This window comes from Barbatula barbatula (genome assembly GCF_947034865.1).
Source record: "Barbatula barbatula genome assembly, chromosome: 2".
NCBI classification, from domain to species: domain Eukaryota; kingdom Metazoa; phylum Chordata; class Actinopteri; order Cypriniformes; family Nemacheilidae; genus Barbatula; species Barbatula barbatula.
Window position 1 is genome coordinate 32,230,028 of NC_136767.1, and position 16,907 is coordinate 32,246,934.

The following is a 16,907-nucleotide window of genomic DNA, read 5'->3' on the forward strand; positions in this document are numbered from 1 at the left end:
TAGACTCTGAATAATCCTAGCTTATCTGTTTAGTATCCATGGCGATTTCAGATAGGATGTTGAACTTAACTTAGAAAACTGCTACTTCTGTTTTTGAAAGTTAAAATGTAAGTGGAGTTGAGTGAGGTGAAGAAGTGAAGTAAAGAGAAGTGACGTTCTACTGCCCAAAAAGTAACTTCAAAGACTGTCGTTAATTGACTGTTCTTGGTTTTGTGTAGCGGTGTAACAATATATTGCGATACAAACAATTACGATATGCATCGTAGATCTATGGCGATTTCTTTCATGGTGACTTGAGATGGTGACACTATCAGCTTGAGGCAGCGCTTCTTCTGGCGTAAAAAAACTATTTACTAAAGACAGACAGTAAAAATTAGCGCTTAAAAATGCATGGGCATATCTATTCTTGCAGCTGATTTTATATACATTTGTAGGAGCATCCTCTTCAGATGCAAACTTTATGTATTTATAAATCATGCTACGTGATTTGCTAGGTTGAAGGTTTGCGCACGTCATTGATTTGTATTTACGGCTCTATTTAAAGGCCCCAAAAAGCACGTCTTAAACCCTGTGCAAATTTGCGCTGGTCTTGGTAGATTTCGTTGGTCATTATGAAAATTTAACATTTGTGTAATGTTAGTGTTCTTTTTGTGTGCCTGTTAGTAAATCACCCACAGAAATGGGTAAGGTGTCTTGCTCAAGGTCACTTCAGTCATGACCTGCTGACACTGAGATTAGAACCAGCAACCTTCTGATCACAAGCCCAACTCTCTAACCATTAGGCCACTACAGCTTAATTTAATTTGATGAATTTACATATGGAAACATATTTGTGATCCTGTCGTATCTTGTATTTTGCTAGACTATCGAGTGATGATTGGCTCGTTTATTTTTTTTCTTTCTACAGTACTCACAATCCAATCTTACTGCAGTTGCTTTTAGAAGGACCCATTAAGAGAGTTAACTACAGTTAAAAGTGTAATAGAAGTGAAGAATTTGTGTTTTTTGGCATGTTGCTTACCATATATATAAAACCACAGTTTCACTACAAATACTAAGTACAGATTCGTGGCTGACTTGTCAGGTCCACAGATGCTTATGCGGCCAAACCCTGACTCGTATCCCTCCCTCGGGACCGGTTACTAGTCCACCACGTGTCATTGGGGTAAATAATGACAGTGTGTCATCTAATGAAATGACAACCTGATGAATACAATTATAACCGTACAGTTATTTTTAAATATTTTCACTTTACCACTAGAACAAATACACCCCAGTCAAACACAGCGAGGTGGACCGTGAGCGTACCCGTACCATATCGAAGACGTTTGTATCTTAAGTTTACTTCTATTCTGGCCACACACATACTCGCAATAACAAACGTGTTGAGATGATGTGGCCTGGAAAGCTGGTTGATTAAACATTGGAATTTTGCTGGAATTACTGCCCAGAAATGAGGTTAGCAAATGGCTTTGGCTGTTGCCAGTTTGGATTTGCACAAAGGAAAAGCAGGAGAACACTGTCTGCAGCGCCCTGACTTCTCCCCACATAAGATGAATGTTGGTGGACATCACTCCCTGTCAGATGAGTTCTGTTCAATCCAAATATGGCTGAACTGCAGAACACGAGATGTAATTCCTGGGCTGAAATCGAAAGCCTCACGCAGGCCTCAGCTCGGGGTCGCCTCGCTTCCTGGTGTTAGCCACGGTAACGGAAACCAATGTTAAAGAAAGATGGATTTACTGCGACTCCACACATCAAATGTGTGACTGCCAAATTCTCTGTACCTTAAATTTAGTAGTTTCTGCTTCAGTGGAAGACACAATAAGTTATTTTGAGAAATGTCTCAGTGGTTTTGTGTTCATACATTGTAAGTTTGGGTTCAGTGTTTGATTACCAGCGTTCTTCGAAATATCTTCTTTTGTGTTAAATTCAAACAGGTTTGACGTGAGGATGAGTAAATAATGAAAGCTGTCTGGCTGAACCGTCTCTTTAAGTAGGGTCCTCTTAAAGAAATTTATGTGTCTAGATAGCAGACCAAGAATAGAATATGTTTGCTAAGCGTAATGTTTTACAGAACAATGGCTTGGATGCGGATGAGTTATATTTCTTCATTTGAAATAGGAGCGGGCCAAATCTGCTCCATATCTTACGCTCAACAAGATAAATTGTAGAGGAATCCGCAGGCCTAAAGCTAGCTACAAGATCAAAAGAGTTCTTTTTCATTTTTCACTATCGTAAAGCCTTGCTTTTATAGTTGTCCTCTCACTAACTGATATATGTTCAAAGGGAAACAACATCTCATAAATGAAAAAAACTGAATGTTTGCCCAAAAATGTAGATTTGATGTTATTCATGTCATCTCGCAGGACCTCCAGATGTGGAGCAGGCGTGCGAGCCCAGCGTCCGCACGTGGAGTCCTCACAACGGGATGGATTTGGGCATGGTGCCGCCCCCCTGCCCCCTGCAAGGCTGCATGTTACAGTTGGAGTTTACGCATGCTGTGGTCCCTGACTCCCTCACCGTGTGGGTGACCTTCTCTTCCCCGGAGGAGATGGTTCTGCCCGCCATCCACAACATCATCCTGCTGACAGTTGCTGGAAACAACCTGTCGCTGGGTCCTAGTGATTTGTGCTGCGACACTCCGCTGACCATCAAGCTGGACGTTCAGGAGAAGGTGTATGGCGTGCAGTTCTTCACCATGGAGCAGCATTTGGAAATCGACGCCACTCTGCTCACATCCAAACCAGACTGCGAGCTGTGTCGGGCGTGTGAACCGCTGCACTATCGACTCCTGAGGCAGCCGTCGTTTACTCACGCGCCGCAGGGCGTCACGCTGATCGACTCCACGAGAAGATACGTGGACAGGTGAGTGCTCTTGATGTCCAATAATACCATGATGAGTTAGGTTAATCTTTGAATTTTTTTGTGTTGGTTACTGAAATTGATCTGGCTAGCATCATGTTATAAAATAAGTCTGCTCAACGGGTTTTCATTTCACCATCACATCCCTGGTGCATTAGACACGCGTGCCAGTTAATGCCTTCACATGTTTGCTCTTATTAGATGTTTCTAGTTCCTGGCTGTTACCGAAGCATTTGTATTTAGATGCTCATCTCACGCCAGCAAAAACAGTATTTCGCACGGAATCGTGTTGACTTTGGAAGCCGTCGTCAATTTACTGAACCGTTTCACCACAGAACAAAACTAACGTAATTCAATCAAAGCTGGAGTGTGAAATGTACCCGGTCAGCATCTTGCGCAGTTCAAATCTCGCCTTTCTTGATTCTCAAACCGAGCCAAAGGCAACAGAGAGAGGCAGGCAGCTGCCGGTTGACTTCTCTCCAGCCCCTGGCATATGAACGACAGGCCTCGGCTAAGCACCCTGGTTTGGACAGTAATACCTCCACAATCGAGGCCAGATACTGGGTCTGTACTGGACCTGGTCGTTCTTGTTTTCATCCCATTCAACCCAGAAAAAGGCATTGAGGGACGGTTCCAATAGAAACAAGGTTGTGTCAAAACACAGCTCCCGGTCTGTTGTGGAAATGAGTGGACGTGGTCAGTGCTGGTCACTTGAGCACTGAATGTATCTGCATGTGAAAACAATGTGTCTTGCCACCCACTGATTTGGCAACCTGTGGTTGCCGTGATTCGTCCAGTCGTTCTTCCAAATGTGCGGCTCAGATTTGTTTACGTCAGCACCACTGATTCGCTTCGCACGGATACTAATCGTGGCAACGGTGACCCATGAAGCTGTAGCAGACTTTCTCTTTTGTGTGTGTGCTGGTCACGTCGAGTGTGGTTAGGCAGACATGGTTTTGATCTTATCTGAGGCTTTTGGCGGAAAGTAAACCGCGTTCAGCTCACGGTTGGATTTAAGGGGCTGTCGTTGAGTGACTCTAAGATCGTCTAAATTAATTATAATCAATTACCCGCAACTTTTGGTAAGGTCCCGTACTGAAAGCCTTCATTACCTCAGCTCTCAATCAGGTAAGATAGTGATCTTTGGTAAATGCGTTCTGACACTTCGGCCTAATTTGGGTTAACCCTGTTGCTCTCTTTTTTGGCTCTGTTGTAGGTCTTCACTGCTCATTTGAATTGAGGGTCTTGGGTTAAATATGCAACCTTTAGTTCCGTTTAGAAACATGAGAGCCCATTGGGTTGAAGCTCTGAAATGTGGAAGTCAATCGCAGAGGGTGGCGAGTGACTCCGGCCATCTGCTATTCATCTCCGTGACCCTGGCCTTCTCTCCTGTCATGGCTTCAAAGGGCACCCCTGCTTTGACCTGACAGGACCCCCCTGCCGAGGATAGAGAGAGGCCAAAACAACCAGGCAACTCGACCGCTTTAGGGGCCCCGACCTCCCGGATCCCAGTCCTGCTCTGTTTCTCACCTCTGTTATGTCCATTGGTAGATTTCATATAAAAAATGCTTATCTAGTGCAAAGAAAATGAAAAACAAATGATGAAAGCCAAATGTAAATTGTACCAACAGAGCCATGTTACAGTTTCTGCGACCTGGAATGAACGTTTGACAGTCTTCTCACAAAGATTTTAGACCAAATTGATTTCACAAGCACTTGTGTAGGCTGGTTTTGCCTTTCCCCTATCATCTCCTAATAGAATGCACATTTCAGTAGTGGCAGTACCCTCCAGTCTGGGATGTTGTGGTTGTTTGGAATGTAGCATCACACTGGCTGGTCTCCATTCAAGAAATTGTCATCCAGATTTCCAAGAAAGCTTGATTTTGCTTCAAACCCCAAACGCACCAGGATTTAGACAAGATTACTCGTAAACCCACGGAGGTTGCGTGCGCTATATGCTGCTGTAAAGCACTGACCCCTCTCGCTGAGCTTTGGGCTTCAGACGTCATCGCTGACCGCAGTAATCCCTCTTTATAGGAACTTACATTCAGGAGGAAGATTTGCACCATGGAAACGTCAGAGCGTCACTATAAGTCAACACTATGAGTTGATCCTTTTTACTTACGATTGATTGACACAAGTTCTCAAGCAGAACCGTTGGGGACGACCCGGTCGATGATTTATCACCGTGTTCGCTGTGTTAATGCAACATCATCGTTCCCAGCGGAATTCTTCAGAATACAAGAAAAAACTAAATTTGCTGTCTGTGGTTATGGAAACATGACAGTGTGTGGGTACTGGTGATGCTGGATTCCTCCAAATTAGGATATTAAGAAATACTGACGGTCCTCAGAGATGTTGGCATCCTAAAGCCATCATTTGTCCAGAAATCAACTCAGTTTGCTGTTTATTTTCTCTTGACTTCAAAGAACATCACAATTGTGCTGGACATCTTCAATATCAAGTTTTACAATTGTTTTTAATAATGGAAAAATCTCAGCCAAAGGTTGAAATGTAAGTGAAAATGTTTTGGCAGCGATTTATGGTCCATTAACATTGTGTCTTTACAGCGTGTGACTTCAGCTCGGCTCTATATGTTCACCTCTGTTAACAGATGACGCCTCACACGTTAAACTCCGCCAGCGTTTGATCGATGAGCCGCCAGAGCAATTCTGATGATACATTACCTCATTTTATGACAATTTGTCAAGATTAATGCCATTCGCATATCGATGGGCCTGTTGATCTGTCAGAGCATCTGAAGTAGGGCTGGTCCGATGACATCATGTGACATGTCATCAGCCGCACGCGCTCACAGCAGCGATGCAGATGAAACTGTGAAGACTGGATGCCGCTGAGCAGACAGCGATGGCAAACTCTGTGACAGCCTTCTTCAACACCTTAACATACAGTATGTGCGTGATAAAGAGCGTCTGGAGGTCTTAATGACGTCATAGGAAGTGCTTGAACGTGTTTTTGGTTTTTAACCTCAAAACACGTGGACGGCTAGGACTGAGAGCCATGTGTGCGACAGGACAATGCTGTAAACGCGTCTTTTCATTCCCCCTTGCTGAGGCCTGCTTAGAGCAATTTGAAAAATCTGTTTTCTGTTCCTATTTACTTCGTCCTTTCCCTCTGGTTTGTTTTCACTCTCTCCCTTCATCGCTCACACACTCATGTGTGTTTGTTCCAGGATGGGGGCATTTTTATAATGTCAGGCTGAATGGACGTGTTGGTCTTGGCAGACGTTGTGAAGGAAGCCTCATGTGAACTTTTGCTCTGGAATGAGGTGCATTGTAAAAATGGCCGGAGTTTTGACACGCGCTGAGCTCTCTGTGTGGCGAGACTCCCGTTGTTTGGCTGGCTCGTCCCAATAAAACAACACACACATTTCACACTTCTGCTCTCAAACATATAGATGTTCTATAGTAGTCTAAACGGGGTTGAAAAGTGGGAAAGTCCGTCTCTAAAGTGATGTTTTTTAAATCTGATGATGTGATTTACTGTTAACTTAAAGCAGTTAATCCGATGTTTGCAAGACCTCTGGGCAGCTATTCAGATGGAATAGTCATGGCAAGTCCACAGTCCTATCTGCTTGAATGGAGGAAGGCCAATATTTCTAAAATAGCTGTCAAAAATCACAATTATATAGCATATTTCCAATCAACAAATAAACGTGACCTGGATCTTTGGTTTGCTAAGCTTAAATTGCGCAAAAATCACCTTTTTCTATGTCGCAGGCTGGCAAGCGCCTCACGAGAGCCCCGCCCCAGAGAAGTCTTTATTGATTGACGATTGGCTCATTTTACTTATATATTATACTTATTTATATTTAGCGTTACATTCCTCGCCATTCATTGAAAACGACAGTGGCGCATCTTGTTAATATTAATATCTTTGTTTAATCTAGTTACTTGTAACCTACTTCTTAAAAAAATCGACACTTTCAGCTGCTAACAAAAAGTACATTGAGATTTTAGATCTAAATACATTTACTGTAAATTCCGCAAGAAATCACTTTATTACACTTTTACGAGCAACTTTAAGCACAAATGTTTTATTTTGGATCAATTTTGGATCAGTGATCATTCTGTCACATTATGGCTCTAATATGAAAAAGTAGCTCATTCTTGGTTTTAAAACAGGCCGGCAACAGTCACACTATTTTCAAGATCTCCAGTGTCATCTGTAATTTGGTACAATAAGATTTTTATTTTGTGCAAAGACAATATCAGTGTACATATGATATAACATACACATACAGTATAAATAAGAAAAGCAATACTCAATTAAAAGCACAACAATAAGTACTGGTGCATATAACGCCGTCAGCCACAGAAGCTTTATTTTGGACTCTGTAATTACTCGATTTCGGTCTTTTTGTTACACCATTACACTGGATACCAGTTCAGCCCCAGTAACAGCAGCCCAGTGATATGGATCTTTATTTTAAATAAATGAATTATCAGCTGAATGAATGTATGGAGGTCTGGGTTATCGAGGACTAATGGTCCATTAATGCACCTTGTAAAAAAGCTTTCACACATGTGTCACTGTTGCTGTTTCACTCTGTACTGGCACACGGTCCCAATGCTTCACCCATTCAATTACCAGCCAGAGGAGGAGACGCTCGCACGCTGCCAACAATAAAGAACAGTGTGTGATGTGGAGAAAGCTAAAGGCTCGTGTGCGACCCGACAGCTGCGCCGGCAGAGGCTGTGGGAAAAAAACCCTCGAGTGAGATCTCCTCAAGATCTCAAACTATTTGGGGTTTTATTGCAAAATCTTCTTTAAAATCCATTTGTGTCTATTTTGCATTTCAAGTTAAATTAAATACAAACTAAGACTTGAATGACATATACAGCCACAGAAAACAATCAAGAGACCACCACCGTTGTCTTGATTGTCATTATTGTCCAATGTTTGTTAAATTTCAACAGATAAAAACCTCAGGAATGACTGAAAGTCAACCAACAGTAATGTGAAAGACCGAGAGAATGCAGAGACGCAATAAAATCAGCCTATGTTCATTTTTGTAATGATCCTAAATTACATGTTCACACATAAGTCACGTGTTGTTTAAACACATGACTTTGTCTTTGCGGTATTCAAGATCTGCAAACATTGCATTTTTAACCAGTTTGTCCTGTTTCGCCTCAACACCGTCGGTCACAGAGATTTGCTTAGCACTGTAAAAAAATACCGTAAAAGTAAAGCACAATACACTGTGTCAATATAAATGACTGATCAATTCATGTTTTACAGTTGGTTTACCTGTATTTGCACTGCATTAAAATGCATTTGAGCATTATCAGTAAAGCAAACGTTCTGGCCTTCTTTTACAGAAAACAAGAAAACTTTTCTTTGGTTACTTCCATGTTTAAATTGGTCATTTTTGAATCCTGTGTTTGTGTGTGTCCTGTATGTACTGTATAAATGATACCTCACATCAGCTCGAGAAACTCACACGTGTGTGTGTTTTCCTCCGGAGAGGAAGGAAAGACCCAACACATCATTTTTAAAAGGTTCAAAAGCGTTTTCCTGCTGTAAATCCTGCGACACACACTAACGTCTGAGCTTTATATGTTTGTGTCCACATGTGTGCGTGTTTCTAGCGTGAAAGCTTATTTGTGTTGTTCTTGTTTGGTTTTATAGCGCTTTCTCAGTTGTTTTTGTTCCGCTGGTTCAAAACACGGACAGATTGCTGCGTAAACCTCTCACCGGCATCATTGACATCAAGTGTTAATTTGAGTGATTTATTTCATCTCCTAATAAACATCATTAGATCAGACACCCTTATAACAGCACGTCTGAACATTTCTTGTGTTTTCCACGGGTTTGGAGACCAGCATGAAAACAAATAATGAAGGCTTTGTGTATGTTTTTTCTGTCGGCTGAGTGTTTGTTATATTTCCAGTAATTAATTCTCAACGCATATAAATATGTGTACGGTTGAATTCCAGCATGGTCTTCTCTCTTCTGGATTATCTTTAAGCGGTAGCTCTCCAGTTGTTTATCTAAGCGACTGTAAAAACACATGGCCGTGACGCAATAACCCCGCAAACACCTGCTCTCCAAAACCCAACACATCTATTTGGAGGCGGCTGGCTCTTCTTTGGGTTTTTCCGTCATGTGTTTGAGTCGACAGCTTCTTTACGGTCAGCTCTGTTTGTTTATGGCCACCGGAGCGTCCTGACCCTTTGTTCAGAGCACAGCGCTCGCCGAGGGCTTTCGGTTACATCGTCTCAGCACAACATCTGGAGTGTGATGAATAAAATATGCTTTTTTAATGTGACTAGACCACCACCAATCCTTCTGAAAGACTCAAAAATACAGAATCTCTTCTACTGAACAATAAACACTATCAAGTCTTATATTTTATTGTAAAGCACATAAAGTAGCACATTTTCACAAAAATTACTCTCTTAATGCTGTCTTATGCAAAGCATGCTGGGAACTCAATATTTTGTTAAATTAACAAACAAAATGTATGTCCACCAAATCCACAAAATAACGAAGTAAAGATCATTTGTACAAGTTTGGACATGATTAAATGAATGATGAAAAGTTGAATTCACTCAATAATTTGTGCGTTTAGAATTCCGAAATTTAAATTGTGGTTGAAAAAACAAGAACACAATCGTATTAAGTAAAGTTTACTCAATGAATTTCATGGAATCTACTACGACAATATTTTTTCACAGTGCACAGACAGGGACCAGGTTCATTAAACGCTGTAGTATAATGGTTTAGTTATTCTTCCTTTTCAGGGTCGTTGAGTACGATGGGGTGTACACCTACCAGATCCAAACCATCTCGAGGGGAAGCGAGAGCGAGCCTTCTCCTCCATTGATGCACCGTCTGGGAGCTCCGTACTGTGGAGACGGTCTCATCCAGAGGTGCGTTTCCGTTCTCTTCAGTAGATAATCCCATTAAGCTGACATGTTTGTGGGCTTTTAACATCACAGAGTCCGAGAGTAGATCAGTAAGTCACTTTAATGGTGTGGAAACCTCAGTGTGTTGTAGACGGTGATGTATTTATTGGTTTATTTCAGATCTCACGGAGAGGATTGTGATGATATGAACTCATTAAACGGAGACGGATGTTCCAGTCACTGTAAGAAGGAACCCTTCTTCAACTGTATCGGTAAGTGTCAGCTGACGGAGAGAAGCGTTCCTTGACAGTGCCACATGCACGAAACCTGACATCACATCAGAACTCCAGCGCCAAAGCTGCTGTTTATCTCGAGCATGTAAAATCTGGATGACATTTTAATCAAAGAACCCCATGCTAAAAGATTCATGAAAGATGTCCCGGCATACGATTATTAATAAAACAGAGCAGGAACTGTCGAGTTGGATGAATATCCATCTTTCCAATACTTTGCAGACACTTTTCAGTTGACATCAAAGATATGAGTTTGAATGACACATTAAACCCTTTGGAAAGGAGTGTATTAAAATAAATAAGTATATGTATTGGGTTATTATAGTAAAACTAAAGTAAAACCATGGATACCCAGGTTTACTTTAGTGACCATGTGTTAGTTGTCAATTTTGTAAGGATCTGATTCACATTGAATATGTCTGATGAATTTTCATATATCGTAATTTTTTTATATGATCTCCTTTAAAAATACAACTTCATCCACAGTCCTAGAGCTGTTTATTAAAAGTAAACTGCAAAAAAATGCATTGCATGACTTTGTGATGTCACAATGATACGTTAACAAAGGACCGCCCACATTTACGCATCATCAGTGTCTATTCGGTGTTCTGAATTTCCGATGAACTGATTATAAGAGCGTGTTATTTATTTAAAGAGACGAGCCAATCATAGCAGACCCTCAGGGTCATCTAGAGGGTGAACATTTACAGTTTGGTCAAATTGACATTTAACATCAAATTATAAATGTGATTTAGAGAAAATACTTTGTACAACTTTGTTTCAACTGCTGGTTGGAAGAGTTCTGGTGTTTCATTTTGCATCTTTCTGTGTGTTTGTAATGGTGTTTATTTCTACAATGTCACATCTGTGTGGCAGCTTTAAATATTTGTGTTTTCCTGAGAAAATCAGGCCCCCGTCATGAATACAGCGTTTGTGTTTCTCACTCTCCAGCTGACCCACAAGAGCTTGGTGTTCCTTATCGCAGAATTGTGTTATTGTTCTTATTGACAGAAGCGTCAGAATTACATCGTTGCCCAGAGACGGATAAATGCTCGTCTCATTGTTCCCGGGAAACGTCAGTGTACCGCTGGCGTGCGTAAAGCGATTTGTAAAGCATAGGTGCGGGTGTGTAACGGAGCTGCGTGTGTGCCGACCCCCTCGACAGCCCCTCGTTTCAACATCAGCAGAGCCGAGGGGAGCACTGGAATTTGCGTGGAGGCGCGAGCCAACTTGGCACGGCATGCCTCCGTCCCCCTTACTGGAACCCCTTACACTGAGAGAATGATAGAGAGACAGAGAGAAAGAGAGAGATTTGGATTGAACGGAGACACACAGTGTAAAAAAGAGAGAGAGAACAGTAGCTCCAGGATCTGGAAAACTCATTGGACGTATCCAAGGACTCTCCTGTCTTTCACTCACCTTCCTGTCTGAAATAGATCTAAATCCAATGTTTGCATAACATTCAGTCTACTAAGACACCTTCATCTGGCCAGTTTTTAAAGTCTGTGGCAAGTTGTTTTGACAATCTGATCAAAAGTTCAGGATCACTTGACTGACAAACATATAACTGTGAAATCATAACTTTCAATAAAGAACTGAAATTAATGTTTTAGTTAACTGTAGTCACAACATCACTCTGATCATCTGCAATCTAGAAAAAGTGATCCTAAACTTTTGAACGCTAGTGTAAATGAAATCTGTTTAAAAGTACGGTGTTATGAATAATCAAATATAACACATAATAAAGCTACTCGTCCTCTTAAACTGATAATCCACAGCTAGCCGTGCGTTAAAGGGTTTGAATGCATGACGTGGAGGCCAAGAATCACCCGACACGAAGTGGATGTGCATTAAAATCCAAAAACTCAAATTTCTTTTTAAATGGCATTGAAAATATTACAATGAGTTTCACTTCTTTCATCTCATCTCAGAACTGACTGGCATTAGTCATGTCATATTTGTTTGGTTATCTCTAAAGCTCACTTAAGTTTGGTGTAGATCATCAGATGAGATGTTATGATGCCAAGCACAAATCTCTTTTCCATCTGCCTTTCTTGCACAAACAGTATTTCTCTAAAGTCTGTGTCTGAAATAAAGCACAAAGTGAAATGAGGTGCATGAGGATGGAAATGGTGATCCTACCGAGGTTTTCATTCATTCCGTCTTTAAAACGCAGCTTCATTGTGTCATTGAGTTCGGATTCTTCTCTTTGATATAACACGACGTGAGGCTTCAGTTTCCTTTTGGGGTCTACAATCCAGAGCTGCTAAAACACTGCATAATTCCTCATTTTAAATACGTTTCTACAAATACACATGACTATATACATCTGTGTTAGCGTTAGTTATAATATGAGATTTCACTTCCTGACAAAGATTCCCAGGTACATTTTTAACCTGTAAATGAAACTTTATGCAGTGATGAGAAAAAATGATGCACACGACCTCAAAACATTACCGTTCACATGAGGTGTAAATGACGTAACGATACGATTTCTTTCTCAAACGCACGCGTTTACAGACGAGCCCAGCATGTGTTATTACTACGACGGTGACGGTGTGTGTGAAGACTTCGAGAGGGAGACGAGCGTGAAGGACTGCGGTCTGTACACACCCGACGGTTTTCTGGACCAGTGGGCCACCACAGTGGAAGTTTCCCATGAAGAGAGGCTCTACTGCCCGGCCGATGTGGCTGCCGGATACCCTGCTGTTACCAAGGTAACCGTCTCACCAGCATCCGCTCGCTGTGCTGTTTCCATGTGTGTCGTTCAGTGAACGATTGTCTTGTGGGAAAATCCTAATTTTATGTTGAGCCCTGTGAAACGTTCATTCTATCAGATTTCTGATGTGAAGAACATGCAGTCCAGCGGGCCGAGTGCACTTTCATGTCCGGGCCGATCTAGTTTCGCCATTTGGTATCCACACAGTGGAGCAGAGAGTACCAGATAAAATTACAAGCCGTGTCGAGCTGATTGGGTTTTTGTTGAAACATCATTACATGTTATCAGCGTACAGCTCCATTAATTTAGAGATCACGGTACCAAACGGTTCTTTGAAGACCTTGAGTGCTTTGGTTTCTTCTGAAGATAACATCACCGGAGAGGACAGTAAAGATGTCTGCGATTTACACACTGACCTCAGCGTCAAACGCCTCTGGTGCACGATGTCCTGGCCCGTTTCCCTCACAGACAGAGCAGACGGGCTTCTACTTTACTGCTCAGAGACGTAGAAGAGCAGTTCACACAACACGACTGCAAGTCTACATCACTCCAGAGGACCAAAACATAACACAATCACCTGCACAGTACAGTTACGACAATGAGTTTCCGTTCCAAGATAGAAAAAAGCTGTTCGGCACATTTCAAGAACACGTCTGGGTTATAGATTTTAGTCCATTTTAGACCTTTCGTGTTTTCACTTCACAATTATTGTGGCCAAATGATAACCATATCTTTGCAGTATCAATTGAAATGAAGTGTATATACATAGCATATGTGACCCTGGACCACAAAAACGTAAGTAGCACGGGAACATTTTTAGTAACAGCCAAAAAAACAGATTATGAGTCAAAATGATAGATTTTTCTTTTATGCCAAAATCATTAGGATATGAAGTAAAGATCATGTTCCATGAATGTAAATTTAACAAACATTTTTTGAAGGACTTCATTTGGAAATACATCATGCGATCAGTTATTTTTTTTACATATTTTTACCAAAAATACAACAATATACAACGTTTTTTATGTATTTAATTGTCTCTTTTTTTAGTCATTGAATCAAACTCGAAAGACAGACTGAAAGAGAGTTTGTAACTCTTAAAGCAAAATATAGATGTCGATAAACCCTTTTTTATTTTGCGTCCTGATATTTTTCTCATGACGATGGAGCCATCAAGCTCTCATTACTGTAAAAATCACTTTATTCTCATTTATCGTACAACCTTAAATTGCTTTTATATTTAAATCAGCTTGAATTAAACAAATAATGGGAATTTAATGAGAATTAGATCACCGTCGAGTACAATGAATATTACAAAAGAAAAAAAAAAAAAATCTAACAGAACATCTGGACACAGTAATGATATTTTGTGACATGTTCCTGATAAATTAAGTAAGAAAAGAAGTTCCTTGTTGACCTGAGTGTGTTTTCCTGACATTCCCACGCGGGTCAATGACTAAAGGAGAACAACCTTTCATTCATGTCCCGCACGCGACGCATGTTATCTGTTTCTGGGGTTGTGTGCATCGGTTGAAGCGGCCCTGAGGTAAAGTCGTCTCCGGGCCGCAGTATCAGGGCCATCTGATGAGCTCCGAACCGCTCGCTTTGAAATACTGTTGTTTTGTGTTCTTCGGTTTATTTGTCGTGTGCCCATCAAAGCCTTCGGGCACGCCGCAAACCTTCAAAGAGCCCGGCGGAAAAGAGCGTAGCCGATAGAGATCTGGTGTCGAGACGCATGAAAAGATTCGGGGGAGATGGAGCGAGCGAGGTTCAGGGCGGTTCAGAGGGAGCTGCCAGTGGGCCCGGAGCCACGGCTTCAAGCGATTTGCCATGAAGAACAAGTCGGTCTTCAGGTCATGAGAGCAGATTTTCGTGAATGTGAACTGTAATGTCTCCTCTCAGCACCTGACGTTTTAAAGACCCGAGAGAACAGAATGTTTTTTCTTTGAATGTGTGGCCTGGATGAGATGCTCCTGATTTGGGTCATTCGTGTGAAACAGGCCAGTTTTCATCTGTTGGACTCATCATGGATCACATAGGATAGAGTTCTATGAGAAATATCCGTTGTTATTCGGTTCATGTCTCACAGATGCCGACGGGATTGGGTTTGGGTCATCTCAGAGACACAACTGCACTCTGGAGAATGTGGAAGCTCGGTTTTTCGAAGACCAGCAGGAGCGTTTTAGAGACCTTGAATGTAGATTGTAGAGGTCAAATCATCTGGACTACAGTTCAAATTGAGATCTTTGACTTTTCATTGCAGACTTGACACATCGCTGACATCTCCTCTCAAACTCTACTGACAGACACATTTATCAGCTCTCATTCTTTATGTCTAAAGTCTTCAGTTATGATCATGGATCATCCGGTTTACCCATAAGAGACTTTAAACGAACCTTCATGTACATTGTTGACTGTTAACACGTCAGGAACGTCTGAAGAAACAGAGCTGTGTAGTGATGTGGAGGAGCCAGTGCTCTCTGAAAGCCATCTGAATGAGAAGATCGCATTTTAAAACATTCAAACATCTTCGAGTCTGTCTGCATGTCTTTAAGTTTAGAGAACGTTACCTCACACAACAAACTTTCTTCATGTCGTGTGGTGATGTGAATCTCGCTAAGGTCGCGCAAATATCTCACAGATGCCGCGTTAGTTGGCAAATCCCTGTCTTGTTTGTCCCGGTTTTGCCGGAAAAACAAGTTCAAGTTTATCCAACACGGACAGGGAAAATAAACAAACAGATTCGCATATATATTCCAAATAAGAAACAGTTTCTCTCTTGAAGCTTTCTGTTTATGCAGAGAAAAGTCATTTAACAACAATAGAGTTTAAAGACTTCAGGCTGAAAAACAGAGACGACTGAAAGAAGAAAGGTCACTGTGCTGAACGACAGATGAATCTCTGAATTGATGTATTATATTGATTCATTGATTCTTTTTAGTAAACTAGATGTTATCCAAATAAAATAATGCAATGCTCATTGCTTAAAATAGCCACACAAAAAAATCGGTCATCATTTACTGTATAGTTTGTAAATGTGTATGTGACTCTTTCTTCAGTGTAACACAAAAGAAGATATTTGAAGAAATTGTGTTCATACAATGGAGGTCAATGGAGTTCAGTGTTGGTTCTTCAAAATATCTTCTTTTGTGTTCTGCGAAAGAAAGAACTCTCACAGGTTTGACATGACATGAGAGTTGGGGTGAACTATTTCAGTTTTTTGTTTCATTGAAGCCTCTGTGTTGATGCTCGTGACCTCGACCCAGCGTCTGAATCTCTTCCAGGTCGTGCAGATGTTCCTGAATGAGCATTTTTTTGGCACATGGGTTCCCCTGCGAGAAGTTTACATCCACTGACCTGAATCAAGCCCACGGACCAGACTTTTATTATGTAAAAAAATATATATTCTGCGCTCCATATCTGGTCCTAGACTCGTTTTTTCTCATTTGTTTCACAAAACAAAATGACAAGCGTGATTATTTGCTACATTAGATACGGTCTGTCTGTATGGGGGTTTATCGCACGTCTTGACACGGAGACCTCGCAAAGATTCATGTCCATTTGTCTTTTATCTGGAGCGGTGATTTACAAACAAACTCTCGCCGTTGGCTGTGTTTCTGTGTATGTGTGTGTTGTAGTGTGCGGGGGTCCACATGAACGCCACACAGCTGGTCTGCGTTAGCTTTTGGACGCAATCTTCAAACCATCCCGGGCTTTGTTTTCAGGAGTGAACGCTCAAGGTTATTTGCTTATGATGAACTTCACATCCAAACGTCCAGTGACATCCAGTCGCCCGCATTCGAGGAAAAACTAGAATGACAAATTTCGGTGGGCAGGCTTTTTCTGCGGTCGCGAGCACTCGTCCAACGCCGTGAGATCTTCATCAAGGTCGCAGCACGAAAAACGTTTCATCTGGATTAAAAACATCCATGGCTTTTGCATTTTACTGCCCGTGCTCACATTCCAGAAACCGGTGGTTTGAGTCAAAACGCTGTAGATCATTGGTTTTATTGGTTTATTTCACCCCTCACGCTGGGCTGCTGGGCTTATGGTATAACACTGATGTCATCGGCCCGCTATGTGTCCGCCGGGAGACTTCCACCACCCGCCGATAGGTAGCGGCTCCTGAGAACGGTTATTTTGTCCTCATCAAAT

At 41.6% G+C, this 16,907-nt stretch overlaps 1 protein-coding gene across 1 annotated transcript in view; it reads left to right on the forward strand.

Moving 5' to 3' along the window:
* Positions 1 to 16,907, forward strand: part of pappaa (pregnancy-associated plasma protein A, pappalysin 1a) — a gene marked incomplete at its 3' end in the record, with an annotated part of 56,181 nt that overhangs the window by 18,560 nt on the left and 20,714 nt on the right. The window contains exons 8-11 of the mRNA XM_079475016.1: positions 2,370 to 2,868; positions 9,636 to 9,764; positions 9,921 to 10,012; positions 12,554 to 12,750. Of these exons, the coding sequence (XP_079331142.1) occupies positions 2,370 to 2,868; positions 9,636 to 9,764; positions 9,921 to 10,012; positions 12,554 to 12,750 (917 nt within the window). The remainder of the gene's footprint in view (positions 1 to 2,369; positions 2,869 to 9,635; positions 9,765 to 9,920; positions 10,013 to 12,553; positions 12,751 to 16,907) is intronic.